Raw genomic sequence first — 24,644 nt, forward strand, 5'->3', positions numbered from 1 at the left:
TTACTTCAGCCCCAGTCTCACCACCAGTATGAAAAGCCAATGTGCAGCTCCCGTGTGTGCAGGAATGAAGGAGTCGGTGTGTCCTCATGCAATGGGTGAAAGTAGGAGCTCAAACTGTTTTACTGATGCTTCGTTAAAGGAGAGTGTGTAGATCGACCACAGGACGCTGGAATTATGAGCTAGTGAATCACAGTTTAGTTCTACTTCATGGTACTTATACTTTTACTACTACTTCTCAAAGAATGATACGTGTTTTACAATGATCAGTCAAAACATGTTAAAAATAAGTTATTTGAAATTGATACATAATGGGAAACAATAATAATATATATAATATATAATAATAATATAATAATATTTTAATAATTCACTTATTTATTCAGGCTTCTGTGAATCTCACACAGAACAAAGAAAGGATGTTCAGAACACAACTCTGCCAGAATGAAATACTTTGTTTATGAGCAGTGGACGAGGAGGAACGGTTCCAAATCATGAAATCAATCCAGTAAAACCAGTGTTGTAATAAGTCTAAGGGAAGTTATGCAGTGGGTGGAGAACAGTCAGAGCCCGGCGTCCTACATACACAGATGAGTGTGAGTCAAAGGCACGGAGCGAGCGCTGGTGCCTCACGCAGAAGGAAGCAGCGCGTGGATCAGACGCAGCGCCCGCATGCTAACTGCAACTGCTGCGTCTCCGGCCTCGGTGTCACCTCAGCCGTGGCCCGATGACCCACAGCAGGTGACTGCAAGCAGCAGCACCAGCAGCTTAGAACTGGTTTCTATTTGTGCTGAACTGTAAGAGAAGAACTTCCTTCATGGATGCTGAGACACAGATTTTCCTGTAATAAGCTCTTGCAACATGAGTCTGTGGAAATTTTCTGCATGACACAGTTTTCACCAGGAAGTGTTGCGCTACCTAGAACTTAGTTTGTTTATAGACTGGTTTCATAAGTTCCGGCCTTGGCCCGATCCAGACAGGTCCAGAGACATTAATCAACCTGCTAACAAATATTCACTGTCTACTCAGCCATGGGACGTCTCCACGGTGGTGCTGGGGCTCTGAACCCGCGGAGTCGTCTCTTTCAGACTGTTCAAACCTGCAGAGCACCAACCGGAGGCGTCCTCCGCCTCTGTGGAGGGCAGAAACGCTGAAAACGGCGTGCATGCTCACTGGCTGAAAAGTAAAAGTCTGGTGCCATCGTGAAAACAAAGTTCAGCGCTCGAACCAGTGACAAACTTCACGTCAGGAATGTGAACATGACAGTTGTTATGAGGAAGTGCGCAAGATAAACTGTCGCTGTTTACAGAGGACGGATGAGAAACGCTGAGGGTGTGAATGGTCTCCGTGGCAACGGCTGGTAACACGGCTCCTGCCCTGACAGATGCGTGATGGAAGTCAGAGCAAACAAGCAGCTCGCGTCAACACAGAGCCAGCGTGCTGTCATTGATGGGCGGACGTGGAAGGGCTGCGGTCAGTGTCCAGCTGAGGTCGGACCGCTCCACCTCGCTCCACCTCCCTCCACCTCTGGCCCTCTGATGATCAGAGGCTGCAGAGCGCAGGCCTGTGCCTGACTCATGTCCCCAGGCTCCTGTGAACTCCCACCGTCTAGCGATGGTGCTGTTACTGAGGCCGGAGGCTCAAACGCGAGGCTGAAGCTGCAGCTCAGGTCCTGCGCCGCCGCCGTGCACGTGAGGCGTGCACGTGAGGCGTGCACGTGAGGCGTGCACGGCCGCGTGCACGTGCACAGTCTGACTTTGGATCACAGGCTGCTCTTCATGGCTGGGCTCAGTTCTGTGCAGATAAAGAGAGCGCTCACTACAGGCTTGAGTCTGGAGATGACGCGTTCCTGTTGCAACGTGACACCGTCTCCTGCGCGAAGCCTGCGCCACGAAGGGACGATGTTCCGTCTGTCTGTGGAGGAGATTCACCTGGAAGCAAACGTCCGCACGAAGGTCAAACGGTGACTGGCTTCAGGTCGTCAGTTAAACAGCCTCTCCGGCAGAGGTGCCTTAGTCCGTGTTGTTAATCACCCGCATGCAGCGCGTTTTCCACACATTCTGCCTTGTTTAGCTTCTGTGCACAATCACGGCCGTGCATTTTATCAGGAAAATTAAAATACAATTATTACTTTATTGTTCCCTGGTAAGAATCTGATTCGTCCCAGGGGTCGTTGAGGTCCATGCGACAATGACTGAGCTCGCAGCCAAAGCCATTTAGAAGCAGGAAGTAGCAGGCGTCCCGCTGCGATGGATTCAACAGAGCCCAGATTAACCTGGACCTGGAGTCAGTCTGGGATTAAATACGGAGACAAGATATTGGGAAAGAGCCATCAGTGCTCACAGCAGCCGAGCTGCACAGATCCACTGTCAGGTTCTGCCTGCTCATAAAAACCAGCGATGGTGTCGTTTTAAAGCTTCTCCTCCTTAACTTCTTACAATGAAACTTTTTCAAACCATGTGAAGCAGATTTTCCTTTATGTCCAAACAAGGGCCAGAAACGCTCTGTTGGGGGATATTTACTCTGCCCGACATGAAAGCTGCTCATAAGTTATAAGGAAAACGGCGTTCGAACATTTCCTGCTGTGGCCACGAATCTTGGCCAAACAACACATTTTCATAAGTCGAAAGTCATAACAGGCCGCGTGTTACAAAACAGACGTTTGTGTCACAAAGAGCCCGGTCCACCTTAAAACTCTGCCCGACGCACTGTACACATTTCCTGAAAACGCCCCGTGCACGAGGAAAAAAATGAACTCCAGTAACTTTGAATAATAATAATAATAAGGCGGCGGTGTTTATCCAGAGGAGGGCTGGACGCGCGAGACACACGTTCTGCGCTCAACGCTCTCCGTCCGCGCCTCAAACGCCGCGGGCTCCACCTCAGCGCACCGGCGCCAAGGTCAGCGACGGACGGAGCTGTCACCGCGGCACCGACGGCCCCGAGCCCGGGCCGCGCCGGTCCCGTCCCTCCCGTGACGCGCTCGCCGTGCGCTTTGGACTCCTGGGCTGAGCGGAACGACGGAGCGCCGACTGTCGGATGGCAGGAAGGAAGTTCAGCTAGAGACGCGAGCGAGAGCGCGAGCGCGAGAGCGACGTTCACCCCGACGCCGAAGTCTGAGCGCCGAGCGGAGCGACACCATGTTGGGAAACCACGGGACTTATGCTAGCAAGAAGAGGAAGAAGCCTGTTCTCAAACAGTAAGACTTGCCCCAAATCTCTCTTTATTTCAATGGACGCGTTTTACGTGTGGGGTTTGTCACGATTAAATGCGAATTCGAAGGCACAGCGTCACGTTAGTGTGAGCTGGCGCAGAAACGGACCGTGAACGCATCACAAGTTAATTACTAACTTATTACTAACTTTATTACTTCACGCAAACGACGACAGTTGTGGACATTTGTGATCACGTATGCCATTTTAGTAACTAATAATCACGTTTGTGTGACCATGTAGATAAACCAAATTAAGGTGAACCGCGTCCTCGTGTTAGGTAAATGTCAGACCACAGACAAACCAAAGCAGAAGTTGTTCGGGAAACTAGGTAAGAAGCGGGTGTTTGAAGAGCGGCGCGTTGTTTCACCGCGGAGCGCGACCACCTTAAGAATGCGCCTAGCTCCGATCTGGCAGGGATATGTGGCCCTCGCGCATTAATCACTATGAAGCTGGAGAGTCGGCTGCTGCTCTCACGCGATGCTCAGAGGAAGGCGGGGTGGTGCGGGGGAGGCTCGCGGGCTGCGAGTGTGTTATTGTAATCCGACACGGCCTCGCGCTCCGTCGTCCTGGGATCAGCGCCGGCTCCGTGTTTGTGCCTGTTCCTCTGCCTTTTCCTCCGCACGGCTCGCTTTTTAGCGCTGCAGACCTTAAACGCTCAGGTGGCGTCTTGAGGCGCGCAGACTTGAACTCGGACTGAGTCGTTGGGCTCGATACGTCATCACTTACCACGGCGCATCAGCCAATAAACAAACGAGCCTAGCTTCTTCGTAAACAAAGCTACTTGTGAATCACGGATCCCGCATTTTGCCAGCTGTCACCTGAAAGTCATGTGCGAGCTGCAGTTCGAGCAGCGCCGCTAGGGGCGCTGTGCCGAGACCCGGAGAGACCCAGCGGATCCCTGGCTTGTTTCCTGCTGAAAAGCTATTGCTGAGCACTTCCATGAACTTCTTGCACAGCCTATTTGTGTATATTTGGATATTTCGTTTTCCGCCTTTAACCCTTTTTCTTTCCCCTATCTTGCGATCGGTGCCCTGCAGCCGCACACATGCCTCCAGGAGCGTAGCGCTGTGTCCATGCACTGAGTCTAGCCAGGAGCCCACTGTGTGTGGCCGGCGTTGCCACGGACACACCTCGATGACCTCCCCTCATCGTAGGCGTGTTGTGCAGTGTGCCTATGAAGATGCCCATCGTATCAGCTGCTGTTTGTCATTTGCACCTTCTGTGAGAACCACCGGGCTCGAGCTGCTCCTCTAAGCTCCTTAACTCTATAAAAGTAGGCAGCAATGTTTCTAAGTGGCAACACAACAGATTTCTCACTTTTGCCACGAGAACTGGACTCTTGTGAATTTACTGAAAAAGAGGCGAAATGACTCTTAATATAGTTTGAGTTGTGTAATTGAACTCTCATTAAACTCAATGAGAAGTTGGTTTTTCATCTGCATTTGTCTTTTCTTTACTCTGGACTTGACCTTTAACCCAATACCAATGAGTTGTTTTTAACGATTTGTTCCCAGCTTTAACTTTACCCTTGTCTCTTTGTACCTTGGTAACTTTTTTATTGACAGGAGAATGGGTAAAAATGGACAGAACCGTTTTTCAAATGTTTAATGAGCCCGTAAAGCATTGAAAGTATTGCCAGAACAAATTCAAGTGTCCTGACGTGACCTTCTGTGTCCCTGAAACCTCACCCGCCAAATAAAATGTTAGTGGTTAACCTGTAGGATATATTTGGACCTGCTAATAGCCACATAAGGGGCACAGGCTGGGGCAAGGTTTCCTTAGAAATGCAGCACAAATTATAACAGAATAAAAATATTCTTAAAATACTTCAGTTAAACACAGGACTGTGTTAGCAGCCAGGCAAAGCAGATACCGCCAGGGATTACCATAGTTGTTTGCCCAATAAAACAGTTGGAGTCATTTGTTTCCACTAAACAGATTTACATTTGAAATTGGAAAAGTAAATGCTTAAAGTGGGATCTACCTAAATAATCAGCAATTAGTTTTTTAGCTAATTGTCTCAACTGCTTCAGCTCTAAGTCGTAAACATCTTTGCTCTGGAATTGGAAGCGTCTGGATCAAGTTTTGTCAATGTTTCTTTCAATACATTTTAAGGACATTTAAAGCATGTGTATCTATATAAACAGTGGGTCAAATGAACCTGTTTGGGGTGAAATGAGCTGCGTGTCGTGGTGCAGCAGTCTGGTTCGTTTCACTCTGTTCTCTCCATCAGTTGTTGTTTTCAGGCCGTTGCTTTTGTTGTTTGTCTGGGCTGCTACTCAAAGCGACGCAGTTACTGTAATCAGCATGGAACTTCCATCACAGGACTAAATCCTGCTTTCAGTATCAGATTCACGCATTTGGTGCATCCGGGTTTGATACAGATGCATCCTCTCCTAGTGATGAAGCAAATTACAGATGAACTGTTCCCGCTGTTAATCCTAAAATAAAAAGGTGGCCTGTGTGCAGACGTTTGCGTTTCTGAAGATGTGGGACTGTGCCATGAGGACTGAGGTTTCCTGGACGGCCAGCTGGGCTCTGTTGTACAAAGGCACCATTGAGTCTGACTGTAAAAAGCTGTGGTCAGTACGCTGGGGCATTCCATGGCAGATCGGCCCATCCAAATTCTCTATTTTATTACCCAGATGCCTCCCGTGTATGTTGCCTGCCTCTCTTAACATGTGTCCTCCTGTGTTATTTAAAGGCTTCTTTTAATGTGTCTTATGATGTTCCAAAATGGTGATCAAAGCCTATTTATGCAACTGCTATAGTCTTCTAACAGCATGTTATTGCTTTGAAATAGGGATTTATTATAGTGAATATGCTTCATTAAAGCCCTTCAGAGACCACAATGTGAATGTCTGTCGAACTTTGTGGATTATAGATAAATAATGCCTAATGTCTTTGACTGACTAGACTGTGGTGTTCTTGATGAAACAGGATAATGCCTCGGTTAATCACGTATTATTTTGCAGCGTAATCTAAAGGAATTGTGAGAAACACACACAGGCAGAAACACAGATAAGAGTTGTGGCAGGATGCCAGAACACTCCCGGTGAACACCTACACAGTCGCCTTTTGTTCTTCGCCCTTTGTTTCATTTTCAAAAAAGAGATTTCATAAATTAAACACGTTCTTAAATCGTTACTTAACGCTGTTAAACCAAAGGCCGAGCATTAAATGTGTGCATGAAAACACTAGCTGACAACAGAATGAGTCATAATGTTGTTGTTGCTGTTAAAACTGCCATTATCAGGATGCTAACGAACGTAACTCAACGCTAAACTCCAGTTTGTGGCTAAATTCGGGGTCCACATACAGTGGAGGCTTCCATCATGTGTCCCTCATCAGGAAAAGGCTGCGTCCTACTTCCTTCGTGCTTCTCACAGTAACTCGTACATAGTTGTGCTCCATGGATCTCCAACTGTCTGGTTCCTGCTGCTCCATTCTTTGCTGTTGTCGTGTCACGCTATTGCTTCTGATCAATTTGGCGACTCCTCTGGAAGCGGCAAACAGAATGATTTATTGGGCGAAGCGTTGCCTCAGATTGTTTCTGCTTTTGATTTATGTCTGCATTCATGCTGTTTCTTAAATATGCTTTTTGCTGTGTGGTGAAATTTTAGATCAGCATCCCACTGTCTTGTGTAATGAACAAGAGTGTTTTAGACCCGAACGAACAGAACCAAAACCAAAAGTCTGTCATCATAGGAAAATGCTTGAAGTGTCTATAAGTTGAGTTGCTGCTATTCATTTCTCTTTCTGTTTTCCTCTTTGTTGGCCACTGTGTGTCTTTGTAAACATCCCTACTTCTAAATTTGCAGACTTGGTTTGTGTATAGAAAGCCGTTCATGCTTTACAGCCACTGAGTCATCCCTCTGGATCTGACACTCGACTGCTTTGAGGTGACAAATGTGTGTCAGACTGCCTGCACCGCGATTTGTCATATATGAAATAGTGGCGCTTGAGTTCAGACATTTAGGTCATTTCTGCTCGTTGGCTTGAGATGAGAAAAAACGATAAACACTGATGAATGACGTAAAACATTTTTCTGATGTCTGCTGCTCTGCCCTGTGATCCATAGCAAATCAAGGTTGGAAAAAATGGTTGTGAATGCTGGCTTTTGTCTCCGCTAGGCATGTCTGAGGCATGAGATCAGCCCTGCTTTATTTCTGAGAAGGTACAACTCAGGTCTCATGCCAGCAATCGAGTTCAGGCTGCATTCTCTGCAGACTGTTCAGTGGCGGAGGAGGGAATTTAATAGCCCGTCATTAGCCAAGGTTTCGATAAAGAGACGGGTTTAAGGGGAGGTTCGCAGCCTCGGGAACTGCTGCTACGCTACGGAAGCAATCGGCTTAAAGGAGTCATTGATGCTAAAGATAATGTGATGAGTTTTAAAAGTGGAAGCAGTATGATTAGAGTCGGCCTCATTCAGAGCACATTCCTCTGCAATTTTGCTTCTACAATTGATACAGGGAATTTGATTATTGGAGCTGTTGACTTAACCAATGGCTTCTTGTAATTTAAACCAGATGATTCCCAATAATAGTAAGTTTTGACCCTATTCTGTTTACTTTGCATAATTCAGACTGTTGCAGTGTTTTATATATATTTGTAAACCGTTAGTTTTTTCTCACACGTCATAATTGTGTCCTTCATGTGAATCTAACAGTTCCGGGCTACAGCCAGGCTGCTGCTGTGGATAGAAACAGTCCGTCTCCTTGTTCAGGATGTGCGTGTTAGTCTCCTAGGTCTGATCACAAAATGACAACAGTTAGCAATTAAGTTAATTAAACTCTGCAGGCTTCTTGTCAGTATGTAAATCAAAGGCGTGCTTTTGCCAGATCACTTCACACTTGTCAGGATTTGTTATTTTAGACGTGGTTAAACTCAATGAATTGCCTTTTAACCTCACATTTATCCAAACGCTCGCTACTCTAACACGTAACACAAAGTGATGGGTCCTGCACAGCACATCTAAGCTGTCATGATTTTAGTCTAATGTCATAATGACACACCTCACTGCTTGTTCTTTACATATTTCCAGGAAGAAACGAGTCTCTGTACTATATATTTAGAGGTGTGTGGGCTCAGACAGCTCCGTGGAGGGTCTTATTACTCGTGGTCTTGCTTCCGGTTTAGCATCTACATGTACATGATTTGTGAGTAAAACATCTCCAGAAAGATGGTTTGGACTTTTCAGTCACGCATGGGTGGTCAACAGAAAGTCAGTCAGAGCAGAGGAGCAGATAAAGCTGCTGTGTTGGTACATTTTTCATATTGGCATTGGCCAATGGAATGACTTGTGGTAACTTGCGGTCTGAATTATTTATTCTAGGCTAAAGAACGCTTCTTCAAGGAAGAACTATCACTCTATTGTTTTTATGCTTGGAAATAGAACCGTGCGTTCTTCGTGAAGACCGAACAGACTGTTCCTTCTAGTTCTAAATAAACAGTCTTGCTGATGCCATTACTATTTGCTCAGATTGGTCGTTTGTAAGTAGATCGTAGCTTTGGTCTGTGCTCCTGTATAATCCTGTCAGGGAGAAAATGTCCGAATTGGTTTGCATGACTTCTCTGCAGGTTCTGGCACTGAACCAGATTCTTTTATCCAGCACTCATCATGGGAACTGTTGACTCACCTGTGTTACTCTGATAATTAGTTTCATCTACCGCAGCCTTTTTACACTGAGTAAATCTGAAACAGTAGGGAGTGCACGTTTACTTAGTATGTGTCATACTCTACAACAGATGCCATGGTCTGGCAGGGCCGGTTAGCCAGGCTGAGCTCAGTCAGCCTCCATACACATGTTATGCTTCAATAACCTGGCGTATGCTTTCCTTTTTGCTCTTCAGGAAGAAGGTCTCAGATGGCAATGAGGTTGTTAAATCCAACCCTTCAAAGCGACACCGGGATCGGCTGAATGGGGAGCTGGACCGGCTGACGGACCTGCTGCCGTTCCCCGAGGACATTCGCACCCGTTTGGACAAATTGTCTGTCCTTCGCCTCAGTGTGGGCTACCTGAGGGTGAAGAGCTACTTCAGAGGTAATGAAAGTCCACGTCTGCGTCTGTATTGTTTTATTTTGCATCTTCCTAATCACCTCAGAATTTTACCCTCATGTATTAAAGTCTTGACCTGCAAAAAAAACAGGCAGAACAAATATATGGCAATTTCCCCATCGCAGGACAATAAAGGTTTTCTATTCTATATATGAGCAAATTTATAATAGCTGGAATTGGAACTGATTTGAGATTGATATGTGCAGATATTGCAGAACTCCATTTGACAGGAAGGCAGGAATGAGAAGCATGCAGGAATCTGGTTTTAGGAAACAACACATCCTCAGTACATGTAACCTCACCCCACCCTTGCTGCAAATAACACTTACAATAGTATCTTTAAAAAAAAAAAAACCTGTTTAGGACTAAGCCTTCACTTTAAGTTCATTAGACTTGCAAACACCCTTTCTGAATCTGTTGAGTCGTGTGTGAGTTAATTATCCATGAGTCACGCACATAACATCTCCACCACCTGCAGATGATAGTTTTGTTGGAGTAAAGCAGAGTAGCTGAGGTTTTGGCAGACGACTTGCTGAGTAAGTCGCCTCGGTGCCTCTGGCTTCACTGACGCTTAGTCAATTCATTCGTCATGTCTCTGTTGGCTTTTGGTACATTGTCTGTGCATAGCTCAGCCTTTGTGATGCTGTAGTTTCTCTGCAGGACTTGGCTGTTCTGTCCGTCAACAAAACCCAGGCTGAAGTGCACATGGATTAGTGGCTATCTTACTAAATACTAATTAGCTTGCCTCAGCTGTGATCATGCAGGACGCGTTTTAGCATTAGAAGAGTTGTGACATCTCAGGGCTTGTTCTCACACCCTTTTGTCCACTTCTCTCATAAATGTAGTTGCGCCATCATGAAATTGTGTAAGCTGTTTTCATAAGCGCTACCCACCTGCATTTACAGCTTAATACGTCTGCCTGTGATAAACGTTGCCTACGTCCTCCCATGAGCTTGTGCTGGTCTGTGCATGCAGCTGGTGGACTCTGCCTTGCTGGATTTTGTTCCCAGTGCTCTCTGCAGTATGGTAAACATTGCATACAAGAGGGAAGCAAATTTAAATTCTGCACATAACAGTATAGCTCTATATGCACTTATAGCCAATATAGTAAGAAGGAGAGAATGTATGTAGTTTTCTTGAAGTCTTACTATAATACCGGCATTTAAATGCTAACAGTTGCAAAAGTATAGTGGATATTCCTATTTATGCCTCTGCTTGTCTCCTTAACCCTGCCCTGCACCTCGAACGCCTTGTTTAGTTCATTTGATATCAGCTTTATTCAGGTCCTGTGAAAAGACTGACAAAAGGTGGAGGACAGGATCACACCTCCCTGTGAATACTGTGGCTCCAACACTCTTCTCCTTTCATTTACACAGGACACATCATTTGGCTGAAGATGTATCCTTCGCTGCAATGTGTTCAGTGTTTTAGAGCGAAACGCCCACCACTCAGTCAATAACATGTTTGTTGTACTTTAGGGAGCGTTAAGCAGTGGGCAAACAGCTGTTAACCCATGTGTTGAACAGAGCATCTTTGGAATGGTTCCTTAAGTAGTTTGTGTTGCCATGTGAAAGATAATACTATTATCTGGGTCAGTGTATTTACAGGCCCTCATAATAGTTGTGTACATTGCGGTGGCCGTGAACACAGTCACGTCGGCATATTCAGAATAAGAGCTCCACCTTACTCATGTTACTACCTCACCAATTGTACACACAAAGGTCAGACCAATTGTGGGGAGTGTTAAATAGCAGTGACAACAGTTCTATGAAGGTTTGTGTGACTCTGGCGTTTGTTAGGTTTAAAGAAAGCCAAACATCAAAAACAGAACCATCCAGAATCGTTGGTTTATGAAGGCCTGTCTGTCACTCATAGCTGTAGAACATGACAAGGTTCAATTCTCAGACATTCAATCACAAGCGAGCCCTTCAGAACCATAGTGCTATTCATCAGTAATTATAGGTTATGAATAAAACCCATAGCCCATAAACATATGAAGTGCTATTAGCTTGAGTGACTGTAAAAGTCTGGAGGCACGTGTCATAGTTGTGCAGCAGCGGCGTGAACACTTTAACACCGTGGGGTTAACACTTTGTCAGGGGTAGTTCAGGTGTCGTAGCCGTACAGACACATCAAAACTGCAGGTGACAGTTGATTTTGCACCACTTTCCACCTGACGTGTGACGACACAGCAGGTCATCAAATGACTAGAGGAGGCTGAGACCTGGACCAGACTGGAAATGGCTCTACTCTATACCAACGGTGCAGTGGTAGTTTGAGGTCATTACTCCAGGATCGCAAACAAGGCTCGGCTTGCTTATTATCGCCACTGTCAGTTTATAGCTTCGTCTTATCAAAAACATATCTGATAAGTTTATTTTCTCCTCACAAGCAAGTGGTTCACTCAGTTGAACGGCCAGAGTCTCTCTTACGTTGAGGTTTCCTGTTTACTTACTTGGCTGGAAAGCTGCCAACTAGAGTTTGACTATAGCCACCAAGTGTGGACCTACCACAAAAAGGTGTGTCTCAGCCCATAGTGCAGAGACCCCACAGTGAGGAATCCAGAAAGACAATGCTAGCAGTGTTGTGTCGAAGACATGGCTCCAGCCTCTCGTACCTTTGTAAAGCAGATAATGCAGTTGTTCACATACAAACACATGTCATATTACTGGTCTCTATATAAAATTGGTTTGAAAATATAGTGATTTGTGTTAGGTTTTGAAGTTAAAGCGCATCATAGGCATGTCACTACATGTCTGTCTGTGAGTGTTTACTTTGCTGCTTGGCTGAAACAGACACATTCACATGTTAAGGAAGTGAAAGAATGGCTGAAAGAAGACACAAGCAAAGCCCGTCAGAGGTCCTCTTCATCGTGAATGCCCTCAACTTAGTTCCTTGTCTTTCTGAAATCAGCAAAGTGGCATAGCACAACAGCCATGAATGAGACTCTGCAGGGTCGGACCATTCACACTCAGGCCTAGTTATAATGTAGTCCAGTTCGCATTCTATCTAAATGAGATCGCCCAGGTTCACTCTGTAGGATTGTCCCAGTCAAAACATAAACCTGAGGTAGGTGTTCAAGTGGGAACATGCCCAGAATTTAGATAAGGATCCCATAAACCATTAGGCACATGAAAGACCTTGGACAAAAGAACAAATGTCGGCAGATTTATGGGGTGAGAGTGAGATTTAAATACCGATTGTGCCTCAGAATGGCAGCGCTCCCCTAGCACGCTGGACCGTTTGCCTCATAGCGTGACTTTAGGAGGCATTGCTGGATATTTTGAAAGGCTTGTGGCTCAGTGCTGCTGACATATTTGTGTGACGCTGTAAGACTAGCTGTCCAAGATCATTGAAAACATCCAGAGCCTGTTAGCAATCAAAGCTGATGTGGTAACACCATATCATATGCTGTAATTCGACATAATTCTGTCTGAGTCGTGTACGTACAAACCTTTACACACGACACCTGTAAGAGAGGAAATAGGACGACAACGGTTGGGGTCTTGGCAAATGTGTGCACCTTGGAAGGGAGGGGCTCAGCGTGGGGAAGCCCAGTGTTGTTTTTGAACCCTGGTGAGCTCATCATGGGGATTTGTTCTTTCAAACATATGTTTTATTCCTACATGCCCTCAAAACCTCAGCATAACCCACGTGTCGACTCACAATCATAATAAGTGTGAGGACGAGGGCTCACTGGGGTGGCTGCCGTTGCCTGTTGGCTCTTGATCCACAACTCGCCTTTCAGTGTATCGTGAGAATGCAAGCAACCGCTGGGAGACAGATTTAATCATGTTTTCATTTTTTTCTTTCAAATTTCCATTTTCCAGAAGTTTTGTTCTCAGTCCATCCAGCTTTAAACCACAGCGCTGCGTCGCTCCTCAAACCCCAGTGCTTTTTTCCCTTTTCTTGCTCCCTGTAGAGCGGAGCGGAGCGGAGCTCGCCCACCAAGGCTTTCTGTGACATTTAGAGTTCTCCAGAAATGCTTTTGTTTGTTTATGAGCCAAACCAAAATCAGCTGTCGTCGCGCTCACAGTTTGGTTGAGGAACCAGAAACACAGCAGATGTATTATTTCATTTATTTAAAGACCGTGATTCAAATCTCGCAGGGTTCGGAAAGAATTTGAAAACATAAACAGTGATTTTTTTTCTCATGACTGTAATTTGTTTTTTAGTGTTATTATTAGTATTTGCCTTTTTATCTATATTTATTTCTATTAATAACATCCAAGTCTTATTTTTTTACCAAACTGGGAAACAGCTCACACTTGTGCATCACCTGATTCTTTTCATCAGGGAGTTTCCAGCGTCTACCTTCAGACTGAACGACAACATGGTACAACAACCACCTTTTTCTGTTGTTTTTTTCTTTGTGTTTTTACACTGTCCTTGACAGATGATATTTGTTTTAGGCAGATAAAAAGAGGCCAGACATCCCAAAATAGCTACAGAGCCAAACCAGAATATGCCAAGAAATATTGATTATAGACTTTTTTAATCCTGAAATACTGCCTTGATTTTCATTATATTGCTGTTTTGGATGTTTTCCATCCAAGGCTGTTCTTTCCTTCTTTTCCTTGATTTCACCACATGACAGTCTTGTCTGATCATGAAAGTAACTGCGGATGTTTCCTTGCCCTAAAGTCATGGAAGTAAAAAGCCGACATGAATCAAACGGCTGATGGTGGGATGAACCTGTGGAGGCTGACCCAGCTCATTGGCTCCCATTTGTTGCAGGCTCTGCCCTTTCCTGCACATCTGCGTGAGAACTGCGATCTCTGTACAGGATCTACTGGAACTAAATGTTTTCAAATCAAGATAATAGTCCCCTATGCATTGCTGGCATGCTTTATACTCTCTCTAAATCTGGCAGTCCTCCAGCCGGTGACAGCATTTCCTTTTCTCTCCCTAGTTTCACTGTGTATACTCATACTTACTTCAAAATGAAGTATTTTAAAATATTCTTTTCGTTGCTTATGCTTTTTATATAAATTCTTTCATTCATGTTTTGCTTTTGTCTGCATATTTGTGCACATAGACTGTCTGCATGTAGAAAACCTCTGGCCCCTCAAACTTCTTAGGATTTCACTTAATTACTCTATGATGAAAAGATGTGGAGCACCTCATTTGAGTGACAGGGATGATTTCCTGCATCAGAAACTCGCTCTGCATTTCGCCAATCCCATAATGGCCTGTTTTCTGAAATAGGAAGCTACAGTTTGATGCAGAAATGGGCCTCTTGTGGTGTCAGCTTACCCTGTGGCTAGTATTGGAACAAAACCGTAGAGTGGCTGTAAAACGTTTTGTATATGTGTAATTACTGTTAAAGAAGACAGGGATTTCCCAAGGAAATGTCCTAATGCAGTTTTTGTTTTGTACTCATCCTTGTTTTTTTGTAATCAGTAAAAATATGCTTTTACAGAAATTCACTTTTCTGAGAAGGTCTGTTATTAGCTGAACGTCCTTGTTTCTTCTTCAACATGGAAACACTTATAAGCCTGACCCAGTCACCTTTGCTCTACAGGTTCAGGTTGTGGGCTGGCGAGCGCCTGTGGCTGAATCGTCGTTGGGGACCTGTCAGTTTCCGACTCGTGAAAAGTCATAAATATGAAACTATTTTCCAAATTGGTCTTTTGTTTTATAGCAGCTAAACATGAAATCCAGTGTTGAACTTTACTGTAACTCAGGCCTGATGGCATCGTTAACGAGCGTGTAAACACCGCAACACTTTAACACATTGAGAGCAATAAATCTGGAAGTGGAAGCGAGGCTGCAGTCGGCCTAAAGCAGATATCATGTAGCGGTCTGGTTGAAAACGCTTTGCTCCAGTGTTTATGTGTTTATGCCCTCCTCTGTGTGTCTGTGTTTGATCCGAGCAGGAATCTGTGTTGTTCTTCCTCCACTGCCTGCCAGCAACTCGCAGTAGTGTCTCTCCAACCCCGGATCACTCTCTGGCAACAACAAACATGTTTCTCGTGCGGAGGTACGGAGAACTGGAAGTGCACACGATCAACTCTGCACAGACCGGTGCCGTAAACTGTTAAGCTATTAGCAACGGAAAAAGCTGGGGAGGGAGAATACAACACAGAGTTCACTGCTGGGAAAGAAAAGTTGAATGAAAACAAACAGAGGACTTCAAAGCGTCCCCACTCACTCACGCAAACAGTGGACGGAGAGGGGAAAAAGCAGCATTAGGGATGTGGATGATTATGCAGACTTTGGCTGAAGCCGCACAGTCTGCATTCGCCCCAGTATGTTTGTCTGAGGCACTAAGAATTGGGCGTAATGCGATTATGAACTGAGCGCGTCATGCAGTTTGTTGTCGTGGACCGCACGCTGGCTGCACACGTAGCCCACATTTTATGCTAATGGGCGGCTGGTGTTGTGCGTCAGCCCTGCAGCCCTGTCGGTTGGTGATGTGCGAGCCTGGAGCTGCAGGTCGGCCTGATTGTGTAAACGCTGGGAGCTGCAGCTGAGGGTGAGGAGCGTCCTGCATGTGTGCGTTTGACGAGAGGAGGAAAGTTCAGGGGCCCTTTCTCTCCTTAAAGACGTTGCGTGACAGGAGCGGACTGACAGGTGGGGAGAGGCCGTATCCTGGGATTTTCCTGCAGTGGCCGTCCAGATAAGGGAAGCTCTCATGTCGGCTATTGCTTACAAAACCCCCCCAGGGACAGATGTGAGAGAGCCAAGTGTGTGTGTGTGTGTGTGTGTGTGTGTGTGTGTGTGTGTGTGTGTGTGTGTGCGGATGTGCAAGCTGCCAGATCAGTTTTCCAGCAATGAGAAAACCTGTCTTCTGGCAGGAGACCAACAACTGAAGCCAGATATTTGTCTTTATTTTTTCTGCTGCACACGCATGATCTAACGTCCAGATTAATAGCTTCACAAAAGACTATTGTCCTCAGTGTGATCACAGGAGCATGTCATACAGGATACCGATTGAACTGGACCTTTAAAGCCATCGAGGCCATTAGGAAACAACTTCAGTTTTTTGCCATGTGTCTGAGGGAAAATGCTGAATATTGGACCCAACGGAAGTCCTTCCAACAGACCTCAGATGGGCTTCTTTTTCATATAGAGTCCATAGAGTGGAATAACAGTTGCTGCTCTTTTTCAATTTGGTTAACAAAGTGATGAAGCGTCTGGCTGCCACCCAGGCACCATCCAGTATATAAAACAAACAGCAACGTGCCCAAGTGTTTCTGTAACCTGTTCTCTGGAAACGTTTGTCTAAACTGGCCTTGTTCTCTGGCTACAATGCATTTGACACCAACTGGATCACATGCTAATGACGTCCAGTGGCTCAGCAGTCACTGGGTATGAGCGCTCAGGTTCTGTCAGTCAGCTGACGGATGGATCACTTGACACGCTGAACTACTCTGACTGTGTTCCGATTACAGAATGCTGTGTTGCATGAAGCGTGTGACTTTATTCCTGGTAATTTGTCGGACGTGTTTCTGCCTCATGCTGCATGAAGTCGATGATTTTGAACAAACAAACTTGTGTGAGCTTCTGTAACTTTGCTGCAGGAGTTCAAACATTAAAACAACAAGTCTCCATATGTTGCGTAATAATCGTTGCATGTGATCATGACTTTGTACTTTCATAGAGCTATGATTTATTTCTAGGAGGAGGTTGATGATAGGATGAAGGCGACGTGATGATGTGGTTCAGGATCGGAACCAGGTTTTCTAAAGTAGCAAGACAAAACAACAAATGATAAAAACTGCAGTTTAGCGAACCAAACCAGTGTTAAACACATGGTTCAACTTGATGCTCGTGGTTAAATATGGATTTGTTTGAGTCTAGACTATTCAGACTACATCTGACTGACTAATAACAATTATGGGACCAATATAAACACATGCACATCCCTGTCAATCACAAATTCGGTGCAGCTAAATGATGCTTTGCTGACTCACTGTTTGCTCGTCTTCTGTGCAGCCACCATGAAGACCAACAGCAACAGTCTGTTCCCAGTGAACGGGCACAACGGGAGCAACATGAACACAGGCTTCTCTGAAGGGGACTTACTGCTGCAGGTAGGACACAGGGACAGGCTGAGATCCAGAGGGACGTGCTCTCCATTGACCTTTCAGCCCATTATACATGAAAGTAATTAATTACACTAAAGCAGGCTCTAAAAGCTAAAAACCACAGAGCGCCCAATCCTATAAACTATTCAAATGATGCTCCTTTTGATCTTTTCATACATGTGTCTGGTTGTTGTAAATGCAAATGAGTCTGTTCCTCCTGCTCCAACTCGCCTGCACAGCACCAGCAGATAGACAGATAAACGCCAGCACCTCGTGCGCCGAAGACAACGTTTCACGGCCTGATCGTCAGCCGAGGCGCTCGGGGCTCGCAGGTGCACACATGCAGTCAGATTTGTTTATTTGTGGGGCGTCATGCTGGGAAGAGTTCATTCAGGCCTGTGCCTTTGGGAGGGAGTAACGACAGGTGACGCTGCTTGTCTTAGCGCCTCTCGCCAAAGCTTGGCCACGGTTCATGGCTCCCAACAAAACCTGTGCTTGTCAGGTGGCGCGCACGTTGGCACAGTGACGCACACCTGCCGGGGACATTTTCACACGTTGCTCTGCATGATGAGCACAACGGGTGATGATTTGGCTGCATAAAGGGCCTTTGAGCAGCAGCTGCAGCTGCTGGTGTCGAGTGGTGATTGATAAACAGGTTACCTGATTTGCAACTCTCTCATGAAGCCTTACTGGAAATGGAAAGCAGCTTGGAAAGGCAGGATCGCGACTGCAGCAGTTCCTACCTTTTGGTTTAACATGGGAAAGCGTGGACTGATGAAAAGTCTTCTGCAGTTCAAATCTACGCCTTTCTTTATTTCTGAGGGTTCCGGCTCATCTGCAGAACAATCAGCTGCTGCACCGTGTTTGTTTTCTCAGCAGCATATCCTGCGCTGCCCCTGCAACCAGAAAAGCTTGTTTACTGTAAACTCTGAGAAACATTTTCCTATGACGCCAACAAAGAGTCCTCTAAGTATTTGATGCATATGAAAATAAAATCGACATGAAAGACACTGTGGTCATTTTCAAACAGAGCATCCTGTTGCATGAGCTGATTTGGTGCATGTGTTCCTCTGTGCATTGTGTTTCTACAGCGTAGTGTGTTTACCTTTAATCTTCCAAATTAAACAACCATTAACACAGAGATGAACAGATACAAGGCACAAACATTTGTGTAGGTGCTGTCTTGTGTGTGTATGTGTAAAAACCCATTTGCTCACTGTGTGCAGGCTTTAAACGGATTTGTGATCGTGGTCTCGTCGGAGGGGCTGGTGTTTTATGCCTCCTCCACCATCAAGGACTACCTGGGCTTCCATCAGGTGAGCTGCTGACCTAATGCACATTACCTGCTTCTGCATACCAGTTACAGACCCACAGTGGCTGCATGAGTGAATCTTTGTGTTTTCTGCTGAAAGTCGGACGTGGTTCACCAGAGTGTGTTTGAGCTGATTCATACTGATGACCGCGCCACGTTCAGACAGAACCTTCACTTTGCTCTGAACCCTTCACCTGCAGACGAGTCGGACGGTGAGTGCTGACGTTAAGGCAGCTTTTATTCGGGTGTTAACTTTAAATCTGACCTAAGTTTGAAGGCATCAGTGTTTTGCGCTTAATCTTCCGTTATGTTCTTAGGTTCTCAGGCTGATGCTAATCCAGTGATGTACAATCCTGAGCAGCTTCCTCCAGAGAACTCCTCCTTCCTGGAGAGGAACTTTGTGTGTCGCTTCCGCTGCCTCCTCGACAATTCTTCTGGCTTTCTGGTTAGTCTGAAGGCAGCTTTGACTGTATTGTGACTAAATTGCTTCTTGTTTAACCAGAAAACATCTCGGAACTAATTCCAGAAACCTGCACCCATTACCACAGTTTAGCAGCTGTTTTCCAAGCCCTTGATTAACTTGTGTATTCTTCTGCCTGAACTAGGCTCTGAAGTTCATGGGGCGGCTGAAGTACCTCCATGGTCAGACTATGCTGAGGGACAACGGGACGTGTACGAAGTCTCAGCTGGCACTGTTTGCCATTGCGATGCCCGTCCAGCCTCCGTCCATAGTGGAGATCAGGGCTAAGATGCTCCTCTTCCAGACCAAGCACAAGCTGGACTTCACTCCCATGGGAGTTTGTAGCAGGTCCTTCGCTTAATTCCTTATGTGTTTTCTAAATCTGCCTTTGAATTTTCCTTGCCTCTCTAACGTCATGCTTTTGTTTACCACCAGGGGAAAGATTGTTCTGGGCTACTCAGAGGTTGAACTGTGCATGAAAGGATCCGGTTACCAGTTCATCCATGCTGCCGATATGATGCACTGTGCCGACAACCACCTCCGCAGTATGCTTTTACATTCAACATTAATTTATTGTTAATGTAGAAGAAGCATGTGCAAACTGAAAATAGGTTTAACAAACAGGTTGGTGCAGAAAAAAGCAGGAACCATTTTGGTTTTAGTGACCCAGTGACCTTTTTGTCTTCCGTAATGGAAAACATTGTGTTTGTTTTGCAATTTCTGCGAAAGTTGCAAGAACAGTGTGAAAGCATTGCTGCGATTAAACCATGTGCACTATTCAGATTTGTTTTGCTCCAGTCATCTGATTGTGCGTTCTGTTGTTTCTCTTGTCGCAGTGATTAAAACAGGAGAGAGTGGACTGACTGTTTTCAGGCTGCTGAGTAAGTCAGCTGGCTGGGTGTGGGTGCAGGCCAACGCCAAGCTGATCTACAAAGGAGGGAGGCCAGAATTCATCATTGCATATCAGCGAGCTTTAGTGTGAGCGTCTGCTCCTCGATTAACTCTGCTACAGTTGGACTCATAAGCAAGTTTGTAATTCATGCTTCTTGGTGTGTTTCAGTAATTCTGAGGGGGAGGAATATCTGCGTCAGCGAAGGCTGCAGCTTCCCTTCAGCCTCACTACAGGAGAAGCTATCCTCTACAACACCGGCCCCACAGTGGACATCAACCAGTTTCAGTTCAACAAAATGTTTAACAGCAGCAACAAGAACGAGGATGTGAACCCCGGCTCGTTGCTGGACTGCTTCCTGAGACAGGATGAAAGTGCCTACACCCCAACGGAGGAGCCCCCGTTACCTGTGGATCAGGTGTTTATGGATAGCAGGGCGCTGGTCAGCGTCCCCAGTGATGCATGGAATGAAAATGGGACCGCGGCCACAACCAGTGACCCCGTGGTGGTCAAAGAGGAAGCCAAGCAGTCAGTGATGGCCGTCATTGACAACTTTGAAAAACTGTCTCAAAATGGAGACTTTACTGCAGCGCTGCAGGACCTGGATGTGGATCAGGCAGAGCTGGCGGAGTGGGAGAATGCTCTGAAGAATCTGAGCCAGAATAATGAACAGCAGAGCAATGTCAGGACAGAGCTGGACAGCCTACTCACCAATGACATATTTGACTACATTGATGAGGTTTTGTTCAAGGAGAAGGGAGTGGATGTAGATCCCAACCCTCCCAGCTGCCTCATGGCAGTCACCAACAATCAGCAGGACCCCTTCGCGCATGTTGGCCCGTTGTTTCAGACACCCAGTGCTGGTTATGCCTGCTCTCCAGTCAACGGGTTTGGCGCTCACCAGCAAAGCACGAGGAATGGATCAGTGAGCGCAGGGCAGAGTTTAGTACCGTCTGCTCAGACGCTCAGCGGCACCCAGAAACTGTCCCACCAGGGGCCTCTGATTGGCCTGGCTGATACCACTCTGCCCCGTTTTCAGCAGCTGCAGCTCCAGGATATTTTCAGCACGTCGATGGAGCGCCCCATCCCCCAAGCCTCCGCTGATGGAGCTTTAGCCTCGCCTCAGTCCTGTGGACAGGTGTTCATCAGCCCAATGGGCTGTCCTCAAGGAATTCCTGGACAGATGGAGTCAAACCAACCTCTGCTGTGTCCCCAAAACAATTTGCAGCTTCCTGCAATGACAGCGAATGGACACCTCCTCCAGAGCTCTGTCAAACAGCCAAACAATGTAGCATCAGGCATAATGGACATTTTGCCACCCCTTATTCCTTGTAATGATTTTAGTTCTTCCGCCACGCCCAGTCGTCCCATTCGTTTTGCCACAGCCTCCCTACATGGAACCCCCCATATTGGAACACACGACCAGCAGGTTCAGTCGTGGAACCAGAGCCAACAGCAGAAGCTGCCTCATTCTGGCCTCACGCACAATGGACATGAGCCTACTCCAACGGGCCTCGGCCAAACTTCAGCAAACCAAACATTCCCACATGCTGGCCTTTGGCCAAGGAGCGTCACCGGACTGAACCACATGCAACAGGGAGGCCTGGCATGTGGCCAGGCGGCTAATCCCAGCAGCTGCATGTACGACCAGCACTGTTCTTCTGGCCCCGCAGGCAGCGACTTGCTGGCTCTCCCCGAGTCCTCTCTGGATCAGAGTGATCCTCAAGGTTCCTGGTACTTCCAGTGGAGCCACAGTGAGCCAGTGGTAGGCACAGCACAAGCATTTCATATTCGCATTCCTCTAATAATTTGCATATTGTTATTTCATTTATGTTCAGACTGTCTACATGTAGTTTATTTGCACCGTTTGTTCCCTTCTCCGTCCAGCAGGATGGGAGAGTCTCCGCTGACCTTAATGGAGTTTTTGCCCCTCCCCCTCCCGCCCACGATGGAACCACGTACCTGACGGAGTAGCAGCAACCACAGGAGAAGGACACAACGTATCAGTGCTTCACCACAGACTTTGATTCCTAACCTCATGTTATGTGTATTGTACCACTCTGTGTCGTGCAGTCCATAATGTTTAAAAGCTGTCTGTTTCTATTGAAGACACACTATAATAGTAGTAATTATAATAGTTATAATGAAGTAATAAGCCACAAGTGCATTTATCAGGATGGAGCTTGAACCAGCTACGAGAGTCGGTCAAGTGAATCCAAAAAGCCAAAGATTTAATAAGGGAAACCAGACGTCATCGTGTCCCCGTTCTCAGCCAGAGATAATCATTTGAATACACAACATACTACAAACTGAGCGTGATGGTTTAGTATGAGCCCACTCATGGTGAAAGGGGTCGCTCGAAGCGATACCAGCCTACAAACCAGCGCTGTGCCCTCAGCCTACGCATGAAATTAAACCCTAGAAGCGGTTGACGTGTATGTACGTGTATAAAACTAATGTGTAAATGTTTCTTTATAGTCACATTTTATCTGCTTTTGCTCACAAAGCTGTCAAACAGTACTTGCAGAGCGCAGCAGTGCACCTTACGTGCCTATCCGTGTTTAAATGTGCTTCTATGGACGCGTAGGGAAACTACGATCACACCAACAGGTAACATGAAGTCGGCCGAGGAAGCAGAGAGCGTGAGAACGGTTGAGGTAACGCGACGTGCGTCTGCTTGGTTCAACGGATCGTAGGGTTGACGTTCATCCAACTACCTGACATGGGCCTCGTGTCTGCTGTTGGAATGCAGATGTGGACAGATGCACTAAACTCAGAAGATCCTTCATACTTGCTGCATGTTTCCGCTAAACCTAGCGTCTGTAGAGCCTCCGTCACAGAGATACATTTCTGCTTCTCTTCTACGTCTGTGGTTGCTCTAAACCACACTGAGCCATATATGATATAACCCTCCTCGTCTCGTGCCTTCTGGCTGAATAGGCAGCTCAACAGTATCTGTGTAAAAATGAACGTGCCTTTTATGCATAAAGCATCTTAGGCTCATAACGTGTTGCTATTTTGCCTTTTTTTTAAAGCACCGCTATTAAGAGCCGTGCACATGGACAGTCCAGCATCCAGAGGAGAGACCGTGATGAGTCCATTCTCCATCGTACAGCAGTGAAACAAGGGAAACACTTCAGCTGTGACTGATCTGTACAGAGATGCTTGAATATGTATTGAATGGAGTATGTGTCCGTGTTCAGGCCGTGTCCACTTTGCTGTTTCTGTTCCCCGTCGGCGCTTTCGTCTCCAGTTGTCGTATCCACACACTACATGGTTAACAGCTAGCATTACCGTGGCAGCTCTGTCCTCGCGCCACCTGCACTCTGGGAACTCGCTCAGTATTTTACCTTTGCCTAATAATCCGTCATGTAGCTTCGGACGTGTTTTGTACCTGCTTGTAGCGCTTAGCGGAGACGGCTTTGGATGGTGGCTGCAGCCACAGAAACACCTGGAGCCAAATGTTGTTTCAACGCCAGCTTGTGCCTTAACAGTTGACATATTTCTGTTAATTGTAAAAAATAACTTCAGTGTAATCCACTTTTATTTAGCTACTACTGTATAAATATACCAGAATATACGTTAAACAAATATCCAGCTTTGTTTACTGTTAAGTGCTTTTTCATAAATACAGTATATGCGTGCAATGATTTCAGCTGCGTGGTTCATTTTTATTCAACCTTCAGCGCATGTGGATGCATTTACAGTCATTACTGTGGACCTTCACAGCGGTTCCCAGCAGCATTGCATCCGCCCTGATGTAAGCAGACCCCCGTCCTCCAGACTCACAGGGTCCTAGGAGACCGGGCTCATGGAGTTGTGTTGTGACAGAATGTGCGTGGCGCTTAGTGTCACTGTGTCTGCACCCCCTCGCTCCATGGATCTGCAGTGAATGCTGGAGCAGTGACCTGCTGTCATTAAAAGTCTGGCTGCGTAAACCTGCACTGTTCTACAGACAATAGTGTCCTGCAGTCTAGATGCACAGAACTAGAACCCGAACAATGCAGTGACCACACAGCAAAGTAAATACACTTTCCATTTTATTAATAATCCCTCCCTCCCTTGAGCCTGTGACCTTAAAATCACCTGCAGCAGCCACCTCCCTTAAGTGTTTCTCAGGCCCAGAGAGGAACAGCACAGCCAAGCGCTTCTAATGGAAGTGTGTTTATGGATCGGGCCCAGCGGGTGATCTGATGGGAGCAGGAGACACCGTGTGTTGGCTGAAGGAAGCCAGCCAGGCTGGTTTTAGCAGGACGTGGGGGTTCGCCTCCACTAGAGGGCGCACGTCCCCGTCCGCAGCCCACGTCATGAGCTGCATTTCTGAAACTGATCTCACCTTGCATGAATCCATAACTGGTACTGTTCTGTATGGAGGAGCCGTGTCTCATTCAGCATGAGGTTCATTTTAACCTACTGTGAAGTCAGATGTGTGTAAGTAGATAAAAGATGGCTCCTTGTCCACAGTGAAGACACGTTTGCAGGCTGATGTGATGCTGCATCATGCAACCGCTCATGTGATGCAGCTGCTTCTGTGACTGATCTCTGATTAAACACTAGACAAAAGGAAACCTCACATTTACATCATCTGGAACGGGAAGAACAAAGGGACTCTCCGACCTGGAGATGTGTTCAGTCTGTGTAAATCACAGGTACCGATCAGGTTTGACTGAGTCTCTATG

At 46.3% G+C, this 24,644-nt stretch overlaps 1 protein-coding gene and 1 long non-coding RNA gene across 3 annotated transcripts; one reads left to right on the forward strand and one right to left on the reverse strand.

The window, feature by feature from the left end:
• Positions 1–436: 436 nt before the first annotated feature.
• LOC121201918 (uncharacterized) lies at positions 437–4,302 on the reverse strand. The gene is made up of 2 exons (XR_005897104.1): positions 3,939–4,302; positions 437–1,928 (listed from the first exon to the last, which is right to left on the reverse strand). It is a non-coding gene; the product is annotated as an uncharacterized LOC121201918 (long non-coding RNA).
• LOC114847126 (aryl hydrocarbon receptor-like) lies at positions 2,724–23,616 on the forward strand. 2 transcript variants are annotated; one of them, XM_029136527.3, is made up of 11 exons: positions 2,724–3,196; positions 9,066–9,256; positions 17,213–17,310; positions 18,531–18,620; positions 18,717–18,828; positions 18,934–19,061; positions 19,222–19,424; positions 19,512–19,621; positions 19,913–20,054; positions 20,137–21,730; positions 21,856–23,616. In XM_029136527.3, exons 1-11 carry the CDS (start codon positions 3,138–3,140, stop codon positions 21,937–21,939), a joined length of 2,811 nt encoding a protein of 936 aa, XP_028992360.1. In that variant the 5' UTR covers positions 2,724–3,137; the 3' UTR covers positions 21,940–23,616. The 2 variants fall into 2 exon arrangements, with proteins under 2 accessions (XP_028992360.1, XP_028992359.1); XM_029136526.2 differs by having other exon boundaries at positions 2,725–3,196; positions 21,853–23,616.
• The last annotated feature ends 1,028 nt before the right edge of the window (positions 23,617–24,644 follow it).

Source organism: Betta splendens, chromosome 21 (genome assembly GCF_900634795.4).
Source record: "Betta splendens chromosome 21, fBetSpl5.4, whole genome shotgun sequence".
NCBI classification, from domain to species: Eukaryota; Metazoa; Chordata; class Actinopteri; order Anabantiformes; family Osphronemidae; genus Betta; species Betta splendens.

Excerpts from the sequence above, each read along its gene's own strand:
- LOC114847126 (XM_029136526.2), top strand. The coding sequence starts at position 3,138 with ATGTTGGGAAACCACGGGACTTATGCTAGCAAGAAGAGGAAGAAGCCT. Across the intron at positions 3,197-9,065 it reads AAGAAGCCTGTTCTCAAACA|GAAGAAGGTCTCAGATGGCA; the intron begins GTAAGACTTGCC and ends TTTGCTCTTCAG. Across the intron at positions 19,425-19,511 it reads CCCATGGGAGTTTGTAGCAG|GGGAAAGATTGTTCTGGGCT; the intron begins GTCCTTCGCTTA and ends GTTTACCACCAG.